Source organism: Panulirus ornatus, chromosome 73 (genome assembly GCF_036320965.1).
Source record: "Panulirus ornatus isolate Po-2019 chromosome 73, ASM3632096v1, whole genome shotgun sequence".
NCBI lineage: Eukaryota > Metazoa > Arthropoda > Malacostraca > Decapoda > Palinuridae > Panulirus > Panulirus ornatus.
The window spans coordinates 13,296,769-13,319,824 of NC_092296.1; the positions used below are offsets into that span (position 1 = coordinate 13,296,769).

At 39.5% G+C, this 23,056-nt stretch overlaps 1 protein-coding gene across 1 annotated transcript in view; it reads right to left on the bottom strand.

Moving 5' to 3' along the window:
- Window positions 1–2,475: 2,475 nt before the first annotated feature.
- Window positions 2,476–23,056, bottom strand: part of LOC139748349 (uncharacterized) — an 84,696-nt gene continuing 64,115 nt past the window's right edge. The window contains exons 9-10 of the mRNA XM_071661423.1: window positions 14,084–14,208; window positions 2,476–10,391 (exon numbers count right to left, since the gene is read on the bottom strand). Coding sequence (XP_071517524.1) covers window positions 8,565–10,391; window positions 14,084–14,208 — 1,952 coding nt within the window. The 3' untranslated portion in view covers window positions 2,476–8,564. The remainder of the gene's footprint in view (window positions 10,392–14,083; window positions 14,209–23,056) is intronic.

Consider the following 23,056-nt stretch of genomic DNA (forward strand, 5'->3'; position numbering starts at 1 on the left):
AACATTGTTGGAACCACTATTCCTTCAAAAATACCCATTTTTGCTTTCTGAGACAATGTTCTCACCTTCCACACATTTTTCAACACTCCCAGAACTTTCGCCCCCTCCCCAACCCTGTGACTCACTTCTGCTTCCATGGTTCCATCTGCTGCCAAATCCACTCCCAGATATCAAAAAAAAAAAAAAAAAATATAAAGTGAGTCTTTTTGAATGAGAAATTCTGCTGTATGATGTAATTGTAAGATGGGACACTTTTGCTAAAGACTGTTGTAGAAGACAGGTTGTAAAAGTAGTGTATGATCATGGTTTTCTACGTTGTACAGTAACTTTAGTTTTAATCACTTGCCACTTGTGTAGTTGGTGAATACAACTTTCAGTTACTTTGCTTCTTGAGCTTCTCATTAATCAAGTGATTGTTTTCAACAGAAAGTTGGTCTGCGACAGGGGTGTTTGATGTGACCATGGTTGTTCAGTTTCTTTTTGGATGGAATTGCAGTGAAATTAATTAAAAAAGGGGGTGACTGTATTGTTGACCGTTGGTAAGGTTATTTAATGTATGTATGACTCATGGTGAGGTGCCTGAGGATTGGTGGAATGCTTGCTTAGTGCCAATGTACAAAGGCAAAGGGGATAAGAGTGAGTGCTCAAATTACAGAGGTATAAGTTTGTTGCAAACGTGGGAGACAGCGACAAAGTATAAAAAAAAAAAAAAAAAAAGAAAAAAAAAAAAAAAAGAAAAAAAAAAAAAAATATAAAGTGAGTCTTTTTGAATGAGAAATTCTGCTGTATGATGTAATTGTAAGATGGGACACTTTTGCTAAAGACTGTTGTAGAAGACAGGTTGTAAAAGTAGTGTATGATCATGGTTTTCTACGTTGTACAGTAACTTTAGTTTTAATCACTTGCCACTTGTGTAGTTGGTGAATACAACTTTCAGTTACTTTGCTTCTTGAGCTTCTCATTAATCAAGTGATGTTTTAAACAATCGGTGATCCCTTGGGAAGAAAAAAAGAAGTCCTTTAACCTTGTTTTCCCTAGTATCTCTTTTACAAATAGTTATAGTTGTACATAAATAAATGGTAGTCCTTAGTAATGTTAAACATTTCAATGCTGGCCAGAGAAATGTGGGTTTCATTAGGAAAAAGCAAACCTATAGAAATCCATAATAAAAAGAATATATTGTGAACCATTCAAACAGCCACAGCCATTTAAGTCCCAGGAAGTTTGACATTGAAAGTTATGCCACTGCTATATAAGTATAGAGCTAACCCAGCAACCCATGCATCAACCTCCACTTGGAGCACATAGCTTCCTCTTGCAATGGATAAGTTGGAGGCCTTAAATGTTTCCTTAGGCTAATTAGAGTCACAGTTGACATGTATCTGCATATGGCTCCAAAAAAGGATGGACATAATTAAATGTGGGCAAGAAATTCAAGAGAGAGTTGAGTTTGCAGTCTGTAGGGGATTAGAGTGCCTGGGAAATGAGTTAGTTGTTGTTTGCTGATGTTACAGCACTGGGAGCAGATTTCAGTGGGAAACTGCAGAAGTTGGTGACAGATTGGAAGAGTATGTGAAAGGAGGAAATTGAGAGTAAATGTGAATAAGAGCAAGATTATTAGGTACAGTAGGGGTGAGGGTCAAGTCAATTGGGAGGTGAGTTTGAATGGAGAAAAACTGGAGGAAGTGAAGTGTTTTAGATATCTGGGAGTGGATCTGTCAGCGGATGGAACCATGGAAGCGGAAGTGGATCATAGGGTGGGGGAGGGGGCGAAAATTTTGGGAGCCTTGAAAAATGTGTGGAAGTCGAGAACATTATCTCGGAAAGCAAAAATGGGTATGTTTGAGGGAATAGTGGTTCCAACAATGTTGTATGGTTGCGAGGCGTGGGCTATGGATAGAGATGTGCGCAGGAGGATGGATGTGCTGGAAATGAGATGTTTGAGGACAATGTGTGGTGTGAGGTGGTTTGATCGAGTAAGTAACGTAAGGGTAAGAGAGATGTGTGGAAATAAAAAGAGCGTGGTTGAGAGAGCAGAAGAGGGTGTTTTGAAATGGTTTGGGCACATGGAGAGAATGAGTGAGGAGAGATTGACCAAGAGGATATATGTGTCGGAGGTGGAGGGAACGAGGAGAAGAGGGAGACCAAATTGGAGGTGGAAAGATGGAGTGAAAAAGATTTTGTGTGATCGGGGCCTGAACATGCAGGAGGGTGAAAGGAGGGCAAGAAATAGAGTGAATTGGAGTCATGTGGTATACAGGGGTTGACGTGCTGTCAGTGGATTGAAGCAAGGCATGTGAAGCGTCTGGGGTAAACCATGGAAAGCTGTGTAGGTATGTATATTTGCGTGTGTGGATGTGTGTATGTACATGTGTATGGGGGGGGGGGTTGGGCCATTTCTTTCGTCTGTTTCCTTGCGCTACCTCGCAAACGCGGGAGACAGCGACAAAGTATAAAAAAAAAAAAAAAAAAAAATCTGATGTGTGTTCTCTCTAGAAACTCCTTCAAGGGAGTGGCCACAGCAAAAGAGTCTCATAACTGGTGAACTCCAGTGCCATTTCTTAGCTTTTAGTGCCTCACCCTCAACAGGCACAGGGCAACTCTAATGTAGTTTCCTGTGGCTCCTACTTAATGTTCCTAACCTTTTAGCTTAATATTTCAACCTGCTGCTACCTAATGCTCCTGCCTAATGTTCCTACCAACTACCTGATGATCATGCCAAATGTTCCTGCTTACACTTCTGTCTGTTGCTCCTACCATTTTGTAAGAGGCAGGTATAGAGCATAATGCTCACTGTAGGAAAATTTAAGAGTTATGAAGAATGAGCTGTGTGAACTAAGTCTTGTCAAAGTTTATGTGGTACAGGGAGAGATTGCATGTGTGTGAGCAAAATGCTAGCAGTTCAGGTGTGGATGAGGCAGAAAGAAAAGACAGCTACCTTGGTCAGAGAGTGCAACTTACAGACTGCTGCACTGCTGGCTCACCATGCAGCCGCCTCTATCCTTCCCAATACCCAGGCGTGGCTGAAGTGGATGGTATTGCAGTTGAATTTATTATGGAAAGGGAGTAACTGTGTTTTGGATTGGTTAGTTAGGACTTTCAGTAGGTATATGAATCATGGTGAAGTGTCTGAGGATTAGCAGAATGCATTTATAGTGCCATTGTCTAAAGGCTATCTATCTATTTGTGTGTCTGATGCCTGTTCCGTATGGGAACTCCCTCAATAGGGTGGCCATGGCAAAGAGTCTCCATAACTGGTGTGCTCCAGTGCTGGTTCTAAGCCTTTTGGCAGAGGGCAACTCTAGTGCAGTGTCTTTAGACTCTTACCTAATGTTCCCATCAACTACTATACCTAAAGTGTCTACCTAATGTTTCAGCCTACTACTTCTACCTAATGCTCCAAGCTGAATATTCCTACCTACTGCTTCTTTTGTATAAAGGAAAGGAGGATAAAGGTGTGTTAAAACTACAGAGGGATAAGTTTGTTGAGTGTACATGGTAAATTATATGAGAGGGTATCGATTGAGAGGGTGAAGGCATATACAGAGCATCAGACTGGGGAGGAACAATGTGGTTTCAGAAGTGGTATATGATGTGTGGATCAGGTGTTTGCTTTAAAGGATGTGTGTAAGAGATAGTTAAGAGAAACAGATGCATTTGTGAGCAACATTTATCGATCCTGAGAAGGCATATGATAGGGTTAATAAGAGATGCTGTGTGGAATGTCTTAAGAATATAAGGTGTGGGAGGAAAGATGCTACAAGCAGAGAAGTTTTGATCAAGGATTAACATGTTTACAAGTAGGAAGAGAGGAGAGTGATTGTTTCAACAGAAAGTTGGTCTGCGACAGGGGTGTTTGATGTGACCATGGTTGTTCAGTTTCTTTTTGGATGGATTGGTGAGGGATGTAAATGCGAGGCTCTTGGAGAGATGGGTGAGTATGCTGTCTGAGGGGGATGAGAGGGCCGATGATACAGCACTGGTGGCAGATTCAAGTGAGAAACTGCAAAAGCTGGTGACTGAATTTGAAAGAATGTGTGAAAGGAGGAAGTTGAGAGTAAATGTGAATAAAATTAAGCAGAGTTAAAGGACAGGTTAATTAGGGTGAATTTGAACGTAGAAAAATTGGAGGAAGAGAAGTGTTTTACATACCTGGGAGTGCAAACAGCAGTATTTGGAAGTGCAAATGAGTCAGAGGGTGGGTGAGGGAGTGAAGGCTGTGGGAGTGCTAAAGAATGCCTGGAAAGAGATTGTTACCTGAGAGGGCAAAAATGGGTATGTTTGAAGGTATAGTCTTCCCAACAATATTATATGGATGCAAGGCATGGGCTATAAGATAAGACTGTGCAAAGGAAGCTGGGTATGTTGGAAATCAAATGTTTGAGGACAGAGTGTGGTGTGAGGTGCTTGTGTATGACCTTTTACCATCTTGGTGACCTATAGGTAGCCAAGTGGCTTGAGATCTTTCCATGGGCTCATTGGAGTTGAGGGTGACTCATGACATCTACAGACCTTTGGCAAACATTGGCTTCTTCAAGTGTAGGCTCCAGCCTTTATCAGTATGGACAACATATAGAACATATTTTTCCATTATAACATACAAAAGAAACTGATTAAACCAGAAATTTAGTATTCTAGGATTTACAATTTAGAAAGTGAAGTTAATAATCACATGATATGACATTAGCTCATTTAAAGCAAATATTTTGTAACTGACTGATTCATTTGAATTCTTAGAATTACCTTTGTGTGCAGTAAAGGCAGTTGTGGCTGAGAACAAATTCATTCATGTCTTGACATCAGTTGACTGGCTCTGATATAGTTAATAAGGCTTTTAATATTTTACATTAGGGTATTGGCTCTGTACACTTTGCTTCATTAAACAGCATTCCACCTCAAGGTGGGCAGTGCCAAGGTATACACATTAATTGAAAACTTTTGCCAAGTTCATTCTATGGGACTTCATAAGTGACTGTCTACTTGCTCTGAGGTTCACTTAAAAAGTGTGTGATGTGATTGGCTTTATACCAGATGATTTATAGTTATGTTCTGAAGGTTTAGTCATTAATGACTGCTTTACAGTTTTGTCTAGTGACTGCTCTATAATAAAGTTCATCTCTCACTGTACCTAGTATATAATTCTATAGACTGAAAGTTCCAGTATAGTTTTTGTGCATTTTGGGAAGATACACGATATCCTGTAAATAATGTATTGTAACTAAGTTTTTATATGATGGAGCTTTACTTTTTAAAAATTACCAGTTTATGTGAAGGTTTATATAGGTGGTATGTGTTGTAATTAAATGTTACTGTGGGCAGTTATTTTTCTGAACTTGATAAAAGTACAGGAGACTTGTTTGCTTTCATAGAATGTGCTTAGCTAGGTTCTGTTATTTACCATGATCTATATTTACTCTAGAAATAGTTGATGCTCTGCATCGCACAGGAGTAAACTGTGAGTTTTTTTTATTTCATATAGAGTCCTAGGGTTTACCCACATTTCTGTTCCATCAGTGAATGGTGTTAGGCTGGTACTTCTTTTTCATGTCACAATTATTCCAGTCATACATCATTCCTTTCTCCTTTGACAACCGGTGACATAACTTTTCATAAAGATACCTTAGAGTTGAAAATTTGTGGCATACGGTGTCAGTCATCTTTACCTTATCCACTGCAGGATAACTTCAGACCTCTCTTTCTACATTTATCATAAAGTCACTCTGAACTGGTTGTTAATTTGTTTTCTACACAGTGTGATTATTTGACATGTTCCATGTCTGGTAAAGTGCACTGTACTACAGTATATAATTCTTGCACATTACAATGTCAAATATACAACTTTTACCTACATGCATTAACCATTGAAAGTATAATTCCTTTACTCCTTGTTTCCCTTACTGATTTCTCTTTCCTCCCCAATCATCCCTTCATTTTTCTTATAGTTATTTTTCACTTTTCAGACTTCCTCTTTTCTCCTCTGCCTTTTCATTCAAAAAATCTTACACTTACCATCTTCCTTTTGATTCTATTCCAATCCTTTCCTCCTTCCATTAGCTCTCCATTTCCTTTCACCCATCCTTCTTCCTAATATTCCTAGTAATGCACAGAATATGAAAAAACATATTGTACACCTAAAAGAGCACAATACAATCCTAAGAGTAAAGTGTTTACTTAAAGTACTGTACATTTCTATCTACAAACACACAAGGACATATATCAAGGAAGACAGAATGTTCCCAACATTTTCATAAGGATTTGGTTTCAGTTTGTTGTGTCAGGATATCTACTGATTATCCATAGTGCACTCAGTTCAGCCATGTTTGAATTTTTTTTCAGATCTGACTACATACATTGCAGCATAATTTCCTAAATCACTCAAGCTTTTTTTTAAATATTTCCTTAGAAGCCTTTCTGTCTTTTTTTTTTGTCAAAACATTTATACAATTTCCTTAAGCATACAAAATAATCTTTTCCATAAAATATTCCATTCAAAATCACAAAGTTCGGAGTATGGTTATCTTTAAAAATCTGTTATTCAGACATCAAAACTTTTTTCTAGTGATCTGTAGTAGGAATTATTTTTAGTATTTCTTTAAACATTATCTATTAGATGAAATATGCATTACAGTCTTTTTCCAAAACAGGTTTTCATTGGCTGCATATTTTTAATCTTTTGGAGTATCATATACAAAGAAGCTTACTTTAAAAACATAAGCCAAAGTGTACATCAAAGATAGTAACTGTTTTGTGACTATCACTTACTCCAATTTCTGGATAAACTCTCCAGTGTTCCCTAAATTTTGAGGTAATGTTATTTTTGAAGTATCATATCACTTACTTTTTAATGAAGATGTTTACTGTTACTAACCCTCCTACTATTGTTTGGATCACCATAATGTTTCACATGAAAACTTGAACAGCTATCTTAAAAGTAATGACTTATTCAGTTCTGTGAACACTTTAGTTTGCTTATTACAGTGCATATAAAAATACAACATACATTTCTGGACACACAAGTGATATAAGTTACATAAAAACAATACATTTACAGTATTGTCCACAAATAATTTCTTCAGACTTCAAAATGAATACTGGTGAATGTTGAAGATATATCCTACCAGTGTGTAAGAAAACAGGTCACTCCAGTATTAGTGTAGTATTCAGTAGATGAATTCTGTGCACAGTAAATAAAACAAGAGTTCTCATCCATTATATGCACCATTACATTAATATGATCAAATGCATTAGGAAATTGTAAAGTGAAAAGTATTAATAAGTAAGTATAACAAGAAAACTTATTGAACTGCTAGTATTAGGAGCTGGAAGCTACAATGGATGAGATGTTAGATATGGCCACATTAAACTGTATCATAATACATTTTGTCTTGGAACGAATGATTTACAGTCATCCATTACTGTGTGTCCTAACATCTTGACTATTTACATTTCTTTCATCAGTATCCAATAAACATCTTCAGCCATCCCATGATATTAATAAACACTAGCCTTCAGCACTGCATATAATTTTTCAGCCATAAGAGTCTGAATCTTCATTACAGGATATATGTTAAAATATCTTTCAAAGAATATTAGAATGTGTATCCAATGGTACGTCACTCCTAATCATGTTATGTGAAGGTATAATATGAAAGTTTTACAGGATTCAAAAGGGAAAGTATTAAGCAGGAGACGTGTTACAATGTTTTCTGAATTATTATCAGAAATACAGTCCCAGCATTACTTTTGTAGAGTTCTTGCAGCTCTCCTGCTCCACGAAGGAGCAGGAAAATGACCGATTCCCTTGGAGGAGAAAGTTCCTCAACAAGCTTAATCCTTTCTCTCCACTGACAGTGATATAGTCTTGTCAAAGGTAACTTCTTGCCTGCAGTATAACTACTGACAGGCAGATTCCAGTAACACCATTTTTTTCAGTATTCAATCAAAAATAAAATTCATATAAAACTGTGTAAAATAATGGACTTGTAAATTCTATTTTTCTGAAGAAAAACATATCATTTGGGGAAAAAATGTCACTGTGGCTTGTTGAATTGTACTCTGGTTTAGGTATTTCAACTAAGCAGACTTATAAATATAGCAGCGTACTTATGAGTACAATAGAAGTTTTACGTATAAATGATGTATTTGAATTGCAGGTACCCTGCTTGATAAAGATGTAAAAAATGTATATACATAAATATGATATACAATGTACTGTACAAAAAAGGCCTACGTTTTGGAGTGACCGGTTATCAGTTTTCTTTGTAGTGTTTTATATAAAAACTTTCCCTCGTAATTTCAGTTATGACAGATATAATTAGTTTTTCATGTCTATAATCTGATATATGTCATTTTGTTTAGATTACTTTGCGCATTACACAGTTGCTGAAACAAAGATAACATTATTATTTTTTTACTTTAATAACTCTCAAACTAAATTAACAATTGCTGACAATGTTCATATATCATAATCTAAACAAAATTGATGATAAAAAACATTTCAATGGAATATTTATAATTAAAAGTTAGGTTAACAGCAGCTTAGGATTTTTTTCTGATTTATCACATCACACAAATACATGATTTTGCTTCCTCGCAAGACCACCACTAGTGAAGGCAGCAACCTTCTTTCCTATGGAAGTACTCACTTGAGGCTCTTCTGCAGATGATACAATCTCAGTTTTACCAAGTTTTGCCAAACTGTCAGATGTGTCACTTTCTCTCTCGTTTATGAAGTTTACCAACGATATTCTACGGTTAGTATCAACCTTCTTTGTTTTGTCTGTAGAGGTGCATGTGTCAACAGATTTGCCTCTTCTCATTTTTGGCAGTAAAGAAGAACTCTCAGATGGCAATTTACATGAGTTAGTTTCACAACTTTCTCTTTCATCATAATTGTCTTGTGTGTTTTTAAAGCATTCATTTTGTGACTTTACCATTTCTGTTTTTGAGGCTTTATTTAGTACTTTATTTTTCTGTAAACCATCCACTGGATTTTCATATATATTACACTTTTTCAGTAATTTCCCTGAAGTGTTCATTTCGTGTCCATTTTCTATGATATCTGTACACTCATCAACTAAACTGATGCATTGTTCATTAAAGTCTCTTGTATCTACAACTATAAATGAATTACCTACTGAATTGTCCGTTTTAGAACCACCTTTATTTTGGTTACCTGCATACTTAGATGTAAAATACTCACATTTTAACTTATGAGGAAGATCATCATTGCATTCTGGTCTTTCTTCAGTACTACTTTCAGGTACTTCACACTCATCCAGTTGCTGTGTTGAATTCTGATCTGTTACATTACTACTTCCTAAACACTCCTTCCCTCTTTTTGGGCTATGAGAACTCGTAAGGTGAGTACTTTCGAAGCTGAAAGGCTGATGAGGCAGTCTGTTCACACGTTGAGTCTCCTTGGGAAGGTTGTAATCCAGCGTGACCTGCTTGGTTATCTTCCCTCTTGTGTTCATATTAAATGGTTGATGAGGAACTACAGAAGGGTTCTGAGGTGAGGGTTGTGCTTGAGTGGCTGGGTTAATATGGTAAGCATTGGCGGAGAAATGTGAACTCTGTAGATCTCTGGCATCTTCCAGGTTATCGTTGGTATGTAATAAATGGCCCTCTCCCTGTAAAGGTTCTGTAGGGTTCCCCACCTGTTCCACTCCAGTTTCATCACTCATATCATTCCCACCTTCTCCACAGCCACCTGGACTAGTACAAATGGGAGAATTAGCTTGTCTGAATGGCTCCACCTTGGAATATGAGGCTGACTCAATTCTTTGATTTTTGCAAGGAATGTCATGCTTATTCTTTATAGTATCTTTTCCAGGATCACTAATCAGTGTTCCATTAGATGGAATACCTTTTCTGTTTTCCCGTATTACACTGCTTGAAGTTATGGTATCTTTGACAGTAACAATTACTTTCTTTACAGAGTTTGCATCTTCTGTGGGCAGAGCATCAGCTGAAACTTGTGAACAGCAATTAGAATCATTCACAGAGCTGTCCGAGAGTTCCTGTGAATTACTCATCTCCGCTAACACACGAATTGTTGTCTGGGAACTGCAAGAACTATCCCCATGGGTTTCATCACTTGAGGATGGCAAGGCAGAGCTAAATTGTGGTTCTTGCTGTACTTGTGAGGGCCCTGTGACAAGCAAGCTGTTCTCTGTGCTTGTGCCTGGAGCTACCTGACGGAGGAGTGCTCTTTCATCAGGTCTTAGTGCATAGGAGGAGGTAGTACTTCGAAGTTCTGAGGAGGGTGGATCATATGGAGTTGAAACAAAATAAGTGATGAGAGTCCCTTTGCCTTTGATGGGTGTGGGTCCACGGCACTCACACGCCCATCCTGCCCCTTGAAGGATAGCTGCTGTCTCCTCTGTCACCTGCAATAGAGAAGGGTAAAGTTATGGTCAAATAAAAGTTAGATAATATTAAAGTTCTCCATCATCTGATAAGAGGTTGAATACTTTTTGATAATATGAAAGTTTTCCATCAACTGATAAAAGTTTGAATACTTCTTTGAACCTGTGTTCCTAATAATGGGTGTAAGAATACCTTGCTCATATTGTTTTCACTGATAAGGATTATGAGAATTAGATGGAACTGTCTTTCCTGATGAAAATCAAAATATAATGAAGTCATGTGTCATCTACTGAATTTGGAGTATGGATGGGAGTTGGAATACTTTCCTGAAGTTGCATCCCTTGTGTTTCACATAACCTTTGTGAAGTAATGTGCCAGCAGATGGAAGAGTAACAGTACCTTACTGAAGATGTGTGTGTAAGTTGACAACAGAACACTTCCTAAAGCTAAATGCCAGCACACTGAAGTTTTTTAACTTTACCAACAGCTACAGTAGAGTATCTTCCCATGATATCAATCAGTAAATAAGAATATTATACCTTTTAAGATTATCTGTCTTTAAAAAAAAGACAATACTGTATCCTAAATCAGCAGTCATAAGATTTCCGAATGGTGTAAAGAGCTTTTTTATTGGAAACAGTGTGTGTATGTGTGTGTGAGTAAATGGTTTCAAATAAAAATGGGAGTGCATCAAGGCTGTGTGATGAAAGTGTAGTACTGTATGAGATGAGAGTGAGATGGGAGAGGGAGAGAGTGAAATTTGCTGCAATTGTCATATGTGGATAACTTCGTGTTGTTAGATAAATCCAAGGAAGAACTGGACAGCATTGGTTTGGTGGATTGGTTTGATAACTTGCATATTAAGAAGGTGGTGAAAGAGAATGCAAATGGAAGGTGCTAGTTTTCAAAAAATGAAGGGAGATCATATTTTACGGTGAGTTCGCAGGGTGAATACCTGTAAGTTGTGGACAGGTTTCAATATTTTGAAGTGAAGTTTAGTAAAGCTGGTTGCAGAAATGCTGAGCTTGAAAACAGAGTCATGCATGGGAGAAATATTGTTGTGTGTGAAAGCACCTAGTGAATGGAAAACATTTAAGCACAGTGTAAGCAGGATACATTACTTTGAAATCTAAATATAAGTTAGTCAAGATACATCAAAATTAAGTTCAGTAAGGATGGATAATCTGCATAGTACAGCTTGAATTAAAAGGTCAGAAGGTTATGAGGTATGCAGATACCCTTAAGAGGTGTATGGATTAAAGCCTTTGATGGTGTGGTTATTAGAAAGATATAGCAGATGATAGTCTGGTGAAGATCATGTTCACTTGAACAGTAAAAGGTAAACAGGGGAGAGTAGAGCAAGAAATATAGAGTTACTGTGAGAAATTATCTGGGATATGGATATTTCAGAGGAAGGCATGAGAGGAGTGACTGGGGATCAGATGCAGTGGAAGCATTTCATTTGTGGACATGGTATACCACTAGTCTTACTTTAGAAACAATTTCCATAAGTGAAAGAATAAGAAGTACTGTTATGAGTGAAGTCCATGTTTTGCTTTAACATGTGGAGGATGGATCAAGGATGTGTGAATGATGCTGTGGAGAGTTTATGTGCCTGGTCCATGCTATTAACTTAGAAACAAGAGTAATCATGATAGCAATAAAGTGTCACAAGACAGGATACTTATTATACCACATCTCGACTGTACCATTTTCCATTATCTCTCACAACTGCCCTTTGTGATACCTTAACACGCCATATATTGTCTCCACTGGCTTTATTTCACCCACGCTATATCCCCAGTCTGACCTACATCATGCCCTGAGGTCTTGCCTATTGCACTTTTCCCTTCTCTGTTATATCCTTTCTGATTCAGTCTCGTCTTGACTCCACTTCAACTTTATATAAAAAGATTTATGCTCTTCACACCCTTTATAATAAATCTGTCATACCCAACAAATTTTACTCCACCCAATATATTTTTTATATACATGTATAGTCTTTAAATTGTATATCCTGCATTATTTGTATTTCATCTGAATATCCTACCTCAATTCTACTTATATCTTGCACTGACATACTCATCTATCCATCTGTCTACATCTCCGACGCCTGTTTCCACCTGGAACTCCTTCAAGGAGGTGGCCATGGCAATAGTCTCTCCATAACTAGTGAACTTCAGTGCCACTTCATAGCCTTTAATGCCTCACCATTAAGAGGCTACTGGCAGAGGGCAACTCTAGCACAGTGTTTGCAGAGGTTTCTACCTAATGTTCCCACTGACTAGTCTTCTACCTAATGCTCCAGCCAAAATGTCCTTTCCTTTCCCACAACTACTATTTATTGCTCTTACCCTTTTGCCAAAAGACAGGACTAGTGCATAGTGCTCACCACAGGAGAATCTAGAGTTATGAAGAATGAGCTGCATGAGTTAAGTGCTTCAAGTATTATGCATGACAAGAAAATATTGTATGTCTGTGGACAGAATGCCAGTAGCCCACATAAGGGTGAGGCAGAAAGAACAGTTACATGGGTCAGAGAAGTGCAACTTAACCCCTAAAGTGCTGGCTCATTATGTAGTCATCACTGCCCCTCTCGATACCCAGGCAGGTAGTGCTGATAATGTACATCCCTGGTCATTGGCTGCCAACCAACTACTACCCATCAATTTGCATTTGCATCAGTCAAACCTGCCTTATCTTGTACAAGCTGGCTTATGTATTACAGAGAGAGTGTTGCCCCATCTCTTATCTTTGTATATATGTATCACATTTTTACTCCCATGTATGTATGTACATCTACATCCCTCAGATTAAGCCAGGTACCCATTTATTAACCAGCCCAAAGGGGGAGGATGAACACCTGCAATGGGTGTGGGCTGACTGCCAAGCCCAAGATCTGAACCCATGTGGGTCCAATCCTGAGATTGCCCTTGGTAACTCATGGTCAGTAATGCTAAGGACTACACCATGTAGACCTATGTGTGCTTCTTTATCTGTGCATCTTGCCATAACTTGCATAGCATGCTTAACCCATAAATCCTGCAGTGTTTTATATTTGTTTTCTGTCTTGCCTTTCATGTAGTATCTCTCAGCCTATCTCTTTTACTGTGGATTTTGAGACCCATCCATGGTATATATTCCAACTTGTTTTGTATATTATAACTTGCTCTGCAGTCTGTATATTCTGCTTCAACTTGTATATCCTGGCCCACCTGTATATACAATCTGGTCATTTACATCCTGCCTAACCCATTATATCTTAAGCATTATTATACTATGGACATATCTCTTTTTTTCTTTTTGAGAACATGGGTGAATGTGGCCCTAATAATAGCCATCCAGGATTCGAACCTATGCACTCGACCCAGAGTGGCCTGTAAATGCTTCATGGTAAGGAACGCGAACTGCTACACTCCTACTACACTTGCTGTATGTGATTGTCTCATACATTTTACTCTACCCATATATACTGCTTTTAAGTACATATTTACCAATGGTACATCCTAACTTGTCCATTATATCCTGCTTTACACATGTATTCATTCTTGTCCTGTACATCCAGCCTGATCCATACATAATGCATTCTATTATATATTCCACTACACCTACAGTACCTCTTAATAATTACATCCAGCTGCATCCACATATCCTGTTCCACTGATAGGTCCTTGCCCACAATTTTTTGCCACACCTGGGCATCAAGACACACCTGTATTCTGCCCATAAGTCCTGTGGAGTCCATTCTGGAAGCGACGTTGACGGTGTTTCCCCAGATGTCATATTGGGGTTTTTGTGCTCCCACCACTCCAGCAATAACTGGGCCATGCGCTAGACCTGAAGGGATAGGAGCACTGACTGATGATGGTGAGGATTAGCAATAACAGGAGGAGTATGGGACTAGCTGATGATGAGACAAGATTGGCTGAGGACAAGGAGAATACTAGCTTCTGACTGGGCAGGACTGGGTAGTGACAAAATTACTGGCTTATGACTGAGCAGGACTGGCAGTAGGGAAAAAGATTTTGAGTACTCAGGACCTGAACATGCAGGAGGGTGAAAGGCATTCACTCATCCTTAATCTCTAATTTGGCATCACCCTTCTCCTTGTCCCCTCCAATTCTGACACATATATCCTTTTTGTCAACCTTTCCTCAGTAATTCTCTCCATATGTCCTTACCATTTCAGCACATCCTCTTCAGCTCTTGTAAACACACCTCTCTCTTACCCTTTTATTACTTGATCAAACCATATCATATCACATCTGTCCTCAAATATTTCAGTTCCAAAACATCCACCCTCCTCCACGCATCCTTATCTTTAAGCCCACTCCTCGCATCCCTACAACATCACTGGGACTATTATACCTTCAAACATACCCATTTTTTGCCCTCCCAGATAATAATGTCTCTTTCCTTACATACCTCAATGCTCACCCACCCAATGACTTACTTCTGCTTCCAGACTTTCATTCGCTGCCATATCCATTTTCATGTATCTAAAATACTTTGCTTTTTCCAAATTTTCTCCATTCACATTCATCCCTACTAACCTGTACCTCTGCCCGACTAAACCTAATACCTTGATATTATTCACATTCACTCTCAACTTCCTCCTTTCACACACTGTTTCAAACTCAGTCACCAGCATCTACAGTTTCTCACTCAAATCTGCCACCAGTGCTGTTATCAGGAAACAGCAACTTACTCATGTCTTAGGCCCCCTTGCTTCCTACAGACTGCATACTCACCCCTCTCTTTAAGACTCTTGCATTTACCTCCCTCACCACTTAATCCATTAAAAAACTTAAACAGCCATAGTGATATCATATCCCTTCTGCAGACCAACCTTCACCTGGGACCACTTGCTGTCCTCTCTTCCTACTCGTACACATGTGACAAACTTAATAAAAACTTCTCATTGCTTTCAGGTAGCTTTCCTTCCACACCATATACATGTAAGACCTTCCACACGGCATCTAGAACCTGTGCCAAAACTCAGATTGAGAGCTGAAATATATTTTATTATGGTTACATGGCTTAAAAAACATAATTAACACATGCCAACATAGTTAATACTTTGTTACAATCCTTTTCCTCTCGTAGTCTTTTAGAGATGCTGTCAGCAGGAGCAAGTCTTGGGAAAAGCTATCCATTGGTGCTTAATTGCCATCTCTACCTTCAATACAGAGAACATGTCCCTATCACACAGTTGTTGCTTCAAAGTGGACCACAGGTTCACAGTTGGGTTTGGTGAGGGCTGTTTCCTGAGCAGTCTTTGAAATATTTCACCTCACTATCACTCAGCTACTGTGTAACAGAATTAGTAATGTGGCAAGGAGCCCTGTCCTGCATGAACAGTTTTGGCTTTGCATTTTTTAATGAATCAGGTAAATAATCAGTAAATGAATATAAGTATACTAGCTGGTTTAAGTTCACATTCTTGGGCAAGATTACCAAACCATCAACATCATAGTAGTTGTAACAGCCCCAAAGTATAAGAGAATAAGGGCATATTATAGTCTTTTCTGTGTACTATGGCAGGTGCAGGCCCAAGTGGGGTGGTCTTTACATCCTCCCTTTGGTGTTTCCAGTCACAGTAAATGTCAACTTGTCATTCCATAACACAGTTCTCCATGTTTCCTGGTCCCAAACACTGTATTTCTAGCAAACTTTCACTTGTTTATCCTTCTGGGTGGCAGTTAGTTGAGGCTTATGTTGGGTGTGAACTCTACAAAATCCCAATTCATTATGAAGTAATTTTTTAATACCCCATAGTGAGACATGTTCAAACAAGTTATGGTTCTTGTGCTTAATTTCATGTGCTGTCAGGGATAAGCAGGCCTTGATTTGTCTTGCAATCACTTTTAAGGTCCTAAATAACATTGATGTAGGCCTTCCAGATTTGGGAAGAGGAGCTGGTAAAACAGACTACCCTAATTCCTTAAACTGCTTCACCAACATATTTTAAATTATGGTTTGCTTTGTACAAAGCTATCACTGTTGCAATGTCCTCCATCACTGTAACTCTTCTGGACATAATGGGATGGCAAAAAAGCTAGGAATTGCAGACAAATATGAAGTAAAAAAATACCCAACACACAGAGACAAAAAAAAAAAAAAACAGGCATGACCCTCACAGCTGCTAACCAAAAACTGATGCGGTAACAAATTGCAGCTAAACACATTAGTGCTGTCAGTGCACAACTTAACATATTACACTTGCCAGGGTCTCTATTATAAGACATGAAATGATTTCCCTAATAACAATGTGTTACATAATTTTTGTTTCTGGGTAGTAAGTGTTATTTTCTAATTGCTTATGCATAAAAAGTTGAGAAAAAGGCTATTATTCCCTTCAAACTTTGCTTTTGTGATCAGGACAGTAACAGTATGAAATTTACGTATTTCCAATTGGACAATGGGAGAATTTGCACATTTTTATTTACATAAAATCAGAAAAACAACAACATATGAAAAAAAATTAACATGTATTTACACTAATGTTAAACAAAAGAGATCATAAAAAATTTAGAGGTGAGTAGTTTTTGACATTTACGACTGCACTGTAAATCAATTTCACAAATCAAACCCCAAATACAATCTCCAATCATATTCTCGTTATATGTTCCTTAGTAGCAGCGTTCAAAGTCCAGTATATCCTAGTGGAGGCACTTGCCTTGCTCCTCGAAATACACTATCATGCTCTCCTTGAATCTATCAAGATGAGTGTCAAGAATATGGACTTTTGAGACACATCCTGCAGCCTATTTTGCTGTAGTCCTTCACCATGATTTAAACCAGCTCCACATATTTTTTTTGGCTTTGTGATTGCCCTGGAAGCCCTGAACCAACTGCTACAAAGCTGTACCAAGATGCTTTCTCCTTCCTAGTGAGCTTTCTGGGGAACTCATTGCACTCCAGGATTTTCTTTATCTGTGGTCTGACAAAGACACCGGCTTTGACCTTTACCTCAGACAGCTTAGGGAAGAAGTCTTGAAGGCTGCAGACTCCTTATCTAGAGCTGTGACAAATTGCTTCATAGTGCCTAATTCTATGTGCAGTCGTAGTATCAACACCTTCCAGGGGGGTCCACCAGTGGCTCCCCTTTGATGTTATTCATCCCCACAGAAAGTTTTGTTTGCTGTGGCCAGTCACGTCTGTGGTAAACCATCGCAGTGCCCCTGCTGTCCCAAAGGCAGAGATAGTAGGGAACCTTTGTAAAACTGCCTTGGAAACTCATCAGGAATGCCACCATTTTGAAATCTTCAATGATCTAGCTGTACTCATCATACTTCAAGGCATCTAGCAAGGTCTTGACACTGTTGTATTCTTTGAGGAGCACCGAGTGAGCCAGAGGTACTTTTTCCTGTTATTTAGCAGCATGGCTTTGAGGCTCCTGGATGAACTTTCAATAAAGAGGTGCTACTCGTTCAGGTTACAGGCGATTCCAACTGCATCGAACAGACCAGTTACATAGTGGCAGAAGTAGAGCCCATCTTGATGGGTGAAGAAGCTGGAAAAACCTAGGTAACACTTCCTCTGATCTGTGATTTGCACAATTTCATCCAACAAGTTCCATTGCTTGAGCTTAGACGTCAAAAGCTCACCATGGCCTTTGTGAAACCAAGATCTCTGATCAAGCCGTTGAGGTCTTTTCGATTGAGGTAGTATGGGTTTCTCTCCATAGCTGCAACTATGTAATTGTAATTTGAATCTACAACATATTCCAACCCCCTCTAACTTGCTTGTCTGTTCTGATGATGATTGCTCTCTCTCTGGGTATGGGGAGCTCAGGGCCATGTGACACTGGGGCAATGGATGATAGAAGGTCTAGATATGTGACAGCAGGTGCAGTCTTGCTAGTCCGACATTTGGAAGGGTCCACCATGCAGAAGTAGCAGTTGCCTAAGAGGTTAGTGGGTTCCCATCAAATTCTTGGGATAGCGAACTTCATGGCTTTCTTTTCCCCTCTGTACCATCTTGCAAAAGAACAACATAAAATTGTGATTATTACAAAAATTGTATGTTTAAGAACTTATTTCACCCATGACTAATGTGTAAGAGAATCTGTCAACATTCCATGTACGATATTTTTTTTCAGTAATGCTGAAAATTTGAAAAGAAATTACAATAACTTCTTTTTTAATCATAAAAATTCTAAAATATGTTATGAAAAATTCCGCCAACCAAAAGACCAACGATTGTCTATCTTACCTTCCAGAGTTTTTTCTTTTTCTTTTTTTTTTGCAGTGTTCACAGGTGAAATGAGGTGCCCAGAAATTGTCCCGATCCCCAATAGGCATGCCGAAATATGCCATGTGGGCTTCACAGAGCTAATGCTGCCACGGGGTACCTTTTCACTTATTTTGATAAAATGGCTGCAGACATAGCAAAATTTGTCTGCCAGATGCTTGCAGCCTCTAGACGCCATCTCAGAAAAATGTATGTATATGTGTCCACTTAGGCAGCTCAATCTAAACTGAACTGGTTGGCTTAAAACCCTTATATGTATACAACTATTCATATTACTGTACTGGAAATTTCCAGAAAGTCCTATATCAGCTACCCAGCACTGAATCTATCTAGAATGTTCTGAAAAATAGGTAAATTTCAAAATATCACTATCCTGATTACAAAAGCAAAGTTTCAAGGGAATAATAGCCTTTTCTAAATTTTTAGACATAATCAATTAGAAAATAACACATTTCCTGGGAACAAAAAAGTAAAAATTTGTTATGTGGTATAATTAAAGTCAATGGCCCTCTTGCACCTTAACCTTTGATGCAGACTGTATCTCTATCAATCCCGACATATGCTTTCTCCAGATCCATAAATGCCACATACAAATCCATCTGTTTCTCCAAGTATTTCTTACACACATTCTTTAGAGCAAACATCTGGTCCATGCATCCTCTGCCATTTCAGAAACTACCTTGTTCCTCCTATGCCTTCACTCTCCATCACAACCCTCCCATACAACTTAACAGATACACTAATGGAGAGGTGATAACAAGTACTGGTGATGTGAGTAGGAGATGGAGTGAGTATTTTGAAGGTTTGTTGAATGTGTTTGATGATAGAGTGGCAGATATAGGGTGTTTTGGTCGAGGTGGTGTGCAAAGTGAGAGGGTTAGGGAAAATGATTTGGTAAACAGAGAAGAGGTAGTAAAACTTTTGCGGAAGATGAAAGCCGGTGTTTGGATGGTATTGCAGTGGAATTTATTAAAAAAGGGGGTGACTGTATTGTTGACTGGTTGGTGAGGTTATTTAATGTATGTATGATTCATGGTGAGGTGCCTGAGGATTGGCAGAATGCGTGCATAGTGCCATTATACAAAGGCAAAGGGGATAAGAGTGAGTGCTCAAATTACAGAGATATAAGTTTGTTGGGTATTCCTGGTAAATTATATGGGAGGGTATTGATTGAGAAGGTGAACGCATGTACAGAGCATCAGATTGAGGAAGAGCAGTGTGGTTTCAGAAGTGGTAGAGGATGTGTGAATCAGGTGTTTGCTTTGAAGAATGTATGTGAGAAATACTTAGAAAAGCAAATGCATTTGTATGTAGCATATATGGATCTGGAGGAGGCATATGATAGACTTGATAGAGATGCTCTGTGGAAGGTACTAAGAATATATGGTGAGGGAGGCAAGTTGTTAGAAGCAGTGAGAAGTTATTATCGAGGATGTAAGGCATGTGTACGTGTAGGAAGAGAGGAAAGTGATTGGTTCTCAGTGAATGTAGGTTTGCGGCAGGGATGTGTGATGTCTCCATGGTTGTTTAATTTGTTTATGGATGGGGTTGTTAGGGAGGTGAATGCAAGAGTTTTGGAAAGAGGGGCAAGTATGAAGTCTGTTGGGGATGAGAGAGCTTGGGAAGTGAGTCAGTTGTTGTTCGCTGATGATACAGTGCTGGTGGCTGATTCATGTGAGAAACTACAGAACCTGGTGACTGAGTCTGGTAAAGTGAAAGTGTGTGAAAGAAGAAAGTTAAAAGTAAATATGAATAAGAGCAAGGTTATTAGGTACAGTAGGGTTGAGGGTCAAGTTAATTGGGAGGTAAGTTTGAATGGAGAAAAACTGGAGGAAGTAAAGTGTTTTAGATATCTGGGAGTGGATCTGGCAGCGGATGGAACCATGGAAGAGGAAGTGAATCATAGGGTGGGGGAGGGGGTGAAAATCCTGGGAGCCTTGAAGAATGTGTGGAAGTCAAGAACATTATCTCCGAAAGCAAAAATGGGTATGTTTGAAGGAATAGTGGTTCCAACAACGTTGTATGGTTGCGAGGCGTGGGCTATGGATAGAGTTGTGCGCAGGAGGGTGGATGTGCTGGAAATGAGATGTTTGAGGACAATATGTGGTGTGAGGTGGTGTGATCGAGTAAGTAATGTAAGGGTAAGAGAGATGTGTGGAAATAAAAAGAGCGTGGTTGAGAGAGCAGAAGAGTGTGTTTTGAAATGGTTTGGGCACATGGAGAGAATGAGTGAGGAAAGATTGACCAAGAGGATATATGTGTCGGAGGTGGAGGGAACGAGGAGGAGTGGGAGACGAAATTGGAGGTGGAAAGATGGAGTGAAAAAGATTTCGAGTGATTAGGGCCTGAACATGCAGGAGGGTGAAAGGCGGACAAGTAATAGAGTGAATTGGATCGATGTGGTATACCGGGGTCGACATGCTGTCAATGGATTGAATCAGGGCATGTGAAGCGTCTGGGGTAAACCATGGAAAGTTCTATGGGGCCTGGATGTGGAAAGGGAGCTGTGGCTTCGGGCATTATTGCATGACAGCTAGAGACTGAGTGTGAACAAATGGGGCCTTTGTTGTCTTTTCCTAGCGCTACCTCACACACGAGGGGGGAGGGGGATGATATTCCATGTATGGTGAGGTGGCGATGGGAATGAATAAAGGCAGACAGTGTGAATTGTGTGCATGTGTATATATGTAGGTGTCTGTGTGTATATATATATGTGTACATTGAGATGTATGGGTATGTATATTTGCGTGTGTGGACGTGTATGTATATACATGTGTATGGGTGTGGGTTGGACCATTTCTTTCGTCTGTTTCCTTGCGCTACCTCGCAAATGCAGGAGACAGCGACAAAGCAATTAAAAAAAATATATATATATATATATATATATATATTCTTTTCTTTCGTACTATTCGCCATTTCCCGCATTAGCGAGGTAGCGTTAAGAACAGAGGACTGGGCCTTTGAGGAAATATCCTCACCTGGCCCCCTTCTCTGTTCCTTCTTTTGGGAAAAAAAAAAAAAAAAAAAAAAAAAAATGAGAGGGGAGGATTTCCAGCCCCCCGCTCCCTTCCCTTTTAGTCGCCTTCTACGACACGCAGGGAATACGTGGGAAGTATTCTTTCTCCCCTATCCCCAGGGATATATATATATATATATATATATACTTAGAAAAGCAAATGGACCTGCATGTAGCACCTATGGAACCGGAGAAGGCACATGACAGAGTTGACAGAGATGCTCCGCGGAAGGCATCAAGAACACATGATGTGGGAGGCAAGTTGCTAGAAGCAGCGAAAAGTTTTCATCGTGGATGCAAGGCACGTGCACGCGCAGGAAGAGAGGAAAGTGACTGGCTCCCAGCGAATGCAGGCTTGCAGCAGGGGCGCGTGATGTCTCCATGGCTGCTTAACCCGTTCATGGATGGGGCCGTTAGGGAGTCGCTGTCTCCCACATTTGCGAGGTAGCGCAAGGAAACAGACAAAAAAAAATAGCCCAACCCATCCCCATACACATGTATATACACACGTCCACACACGCAAATATACATAGCTACACAGCTTTCCATGGTTCACCCCAGACGCTTCACATGCCCTGATTCAATCCACTGACAGCACGTCAACCCCGGTATACCACATCGAACCAATTCACTCTATTCCTTGCCCTCCTTTCACCCTCCTGCATGTTCAGGCCCCGATCACACAAAATCTTTTTCACTACATCTTTCCACCTCCAATTTGGTCTCCCACTTCTCCTCGTTCCCTCCACCTCCGACACATATATTCTCTTGGTCAATCTTTCCTCACTCATTCTCTCCATGTGCCCAAACCATTTCAAAACACCCTCTTCTGCTCTCTCAACCACGCTCTTTTTATTTCCACACATCTCTCTTACCCTTACGTTACTTACTCGATCAAACCACCTCACACCACACATTGTCCTCAAACATCTCATTTCCAGCACATCCATCCTCCTGCGCACAACTCTATCCATAGCCCATGCCTCGCAACCATTTTCCATTGCTGGAACCACTATTCCTTCAAACATAGCCATTTTTGCTTTCGGAGATAATGTTCTCGACTTCCACACATTCTTCAAGGCTCCCAGGATTTTCGCCCCCTCCCCCACCCTATGATCTACTTCCACTTCCATGGTTCCATCCGCTGCCAGATCCACTCCCAGATATCTAAAACACTTTATTTCCTCCAGTTTTTCTCCATTCAAACTTACCTCCCAATTGACTTGACCCTCAACCCTACTGTACCTAATTACCTTGCTCTTATTCACATTTACTCTTAACTTTCTTCTTTCACACACTTTACCAAACTCAGTCACCAGCTTCTGCAGTTTCTCACATGAATCAGCCACCACCGCTGTATCATCAGCGAACAACAACTGACTCACTTCCCAAGCTCTCTCATCCCCAACAGAC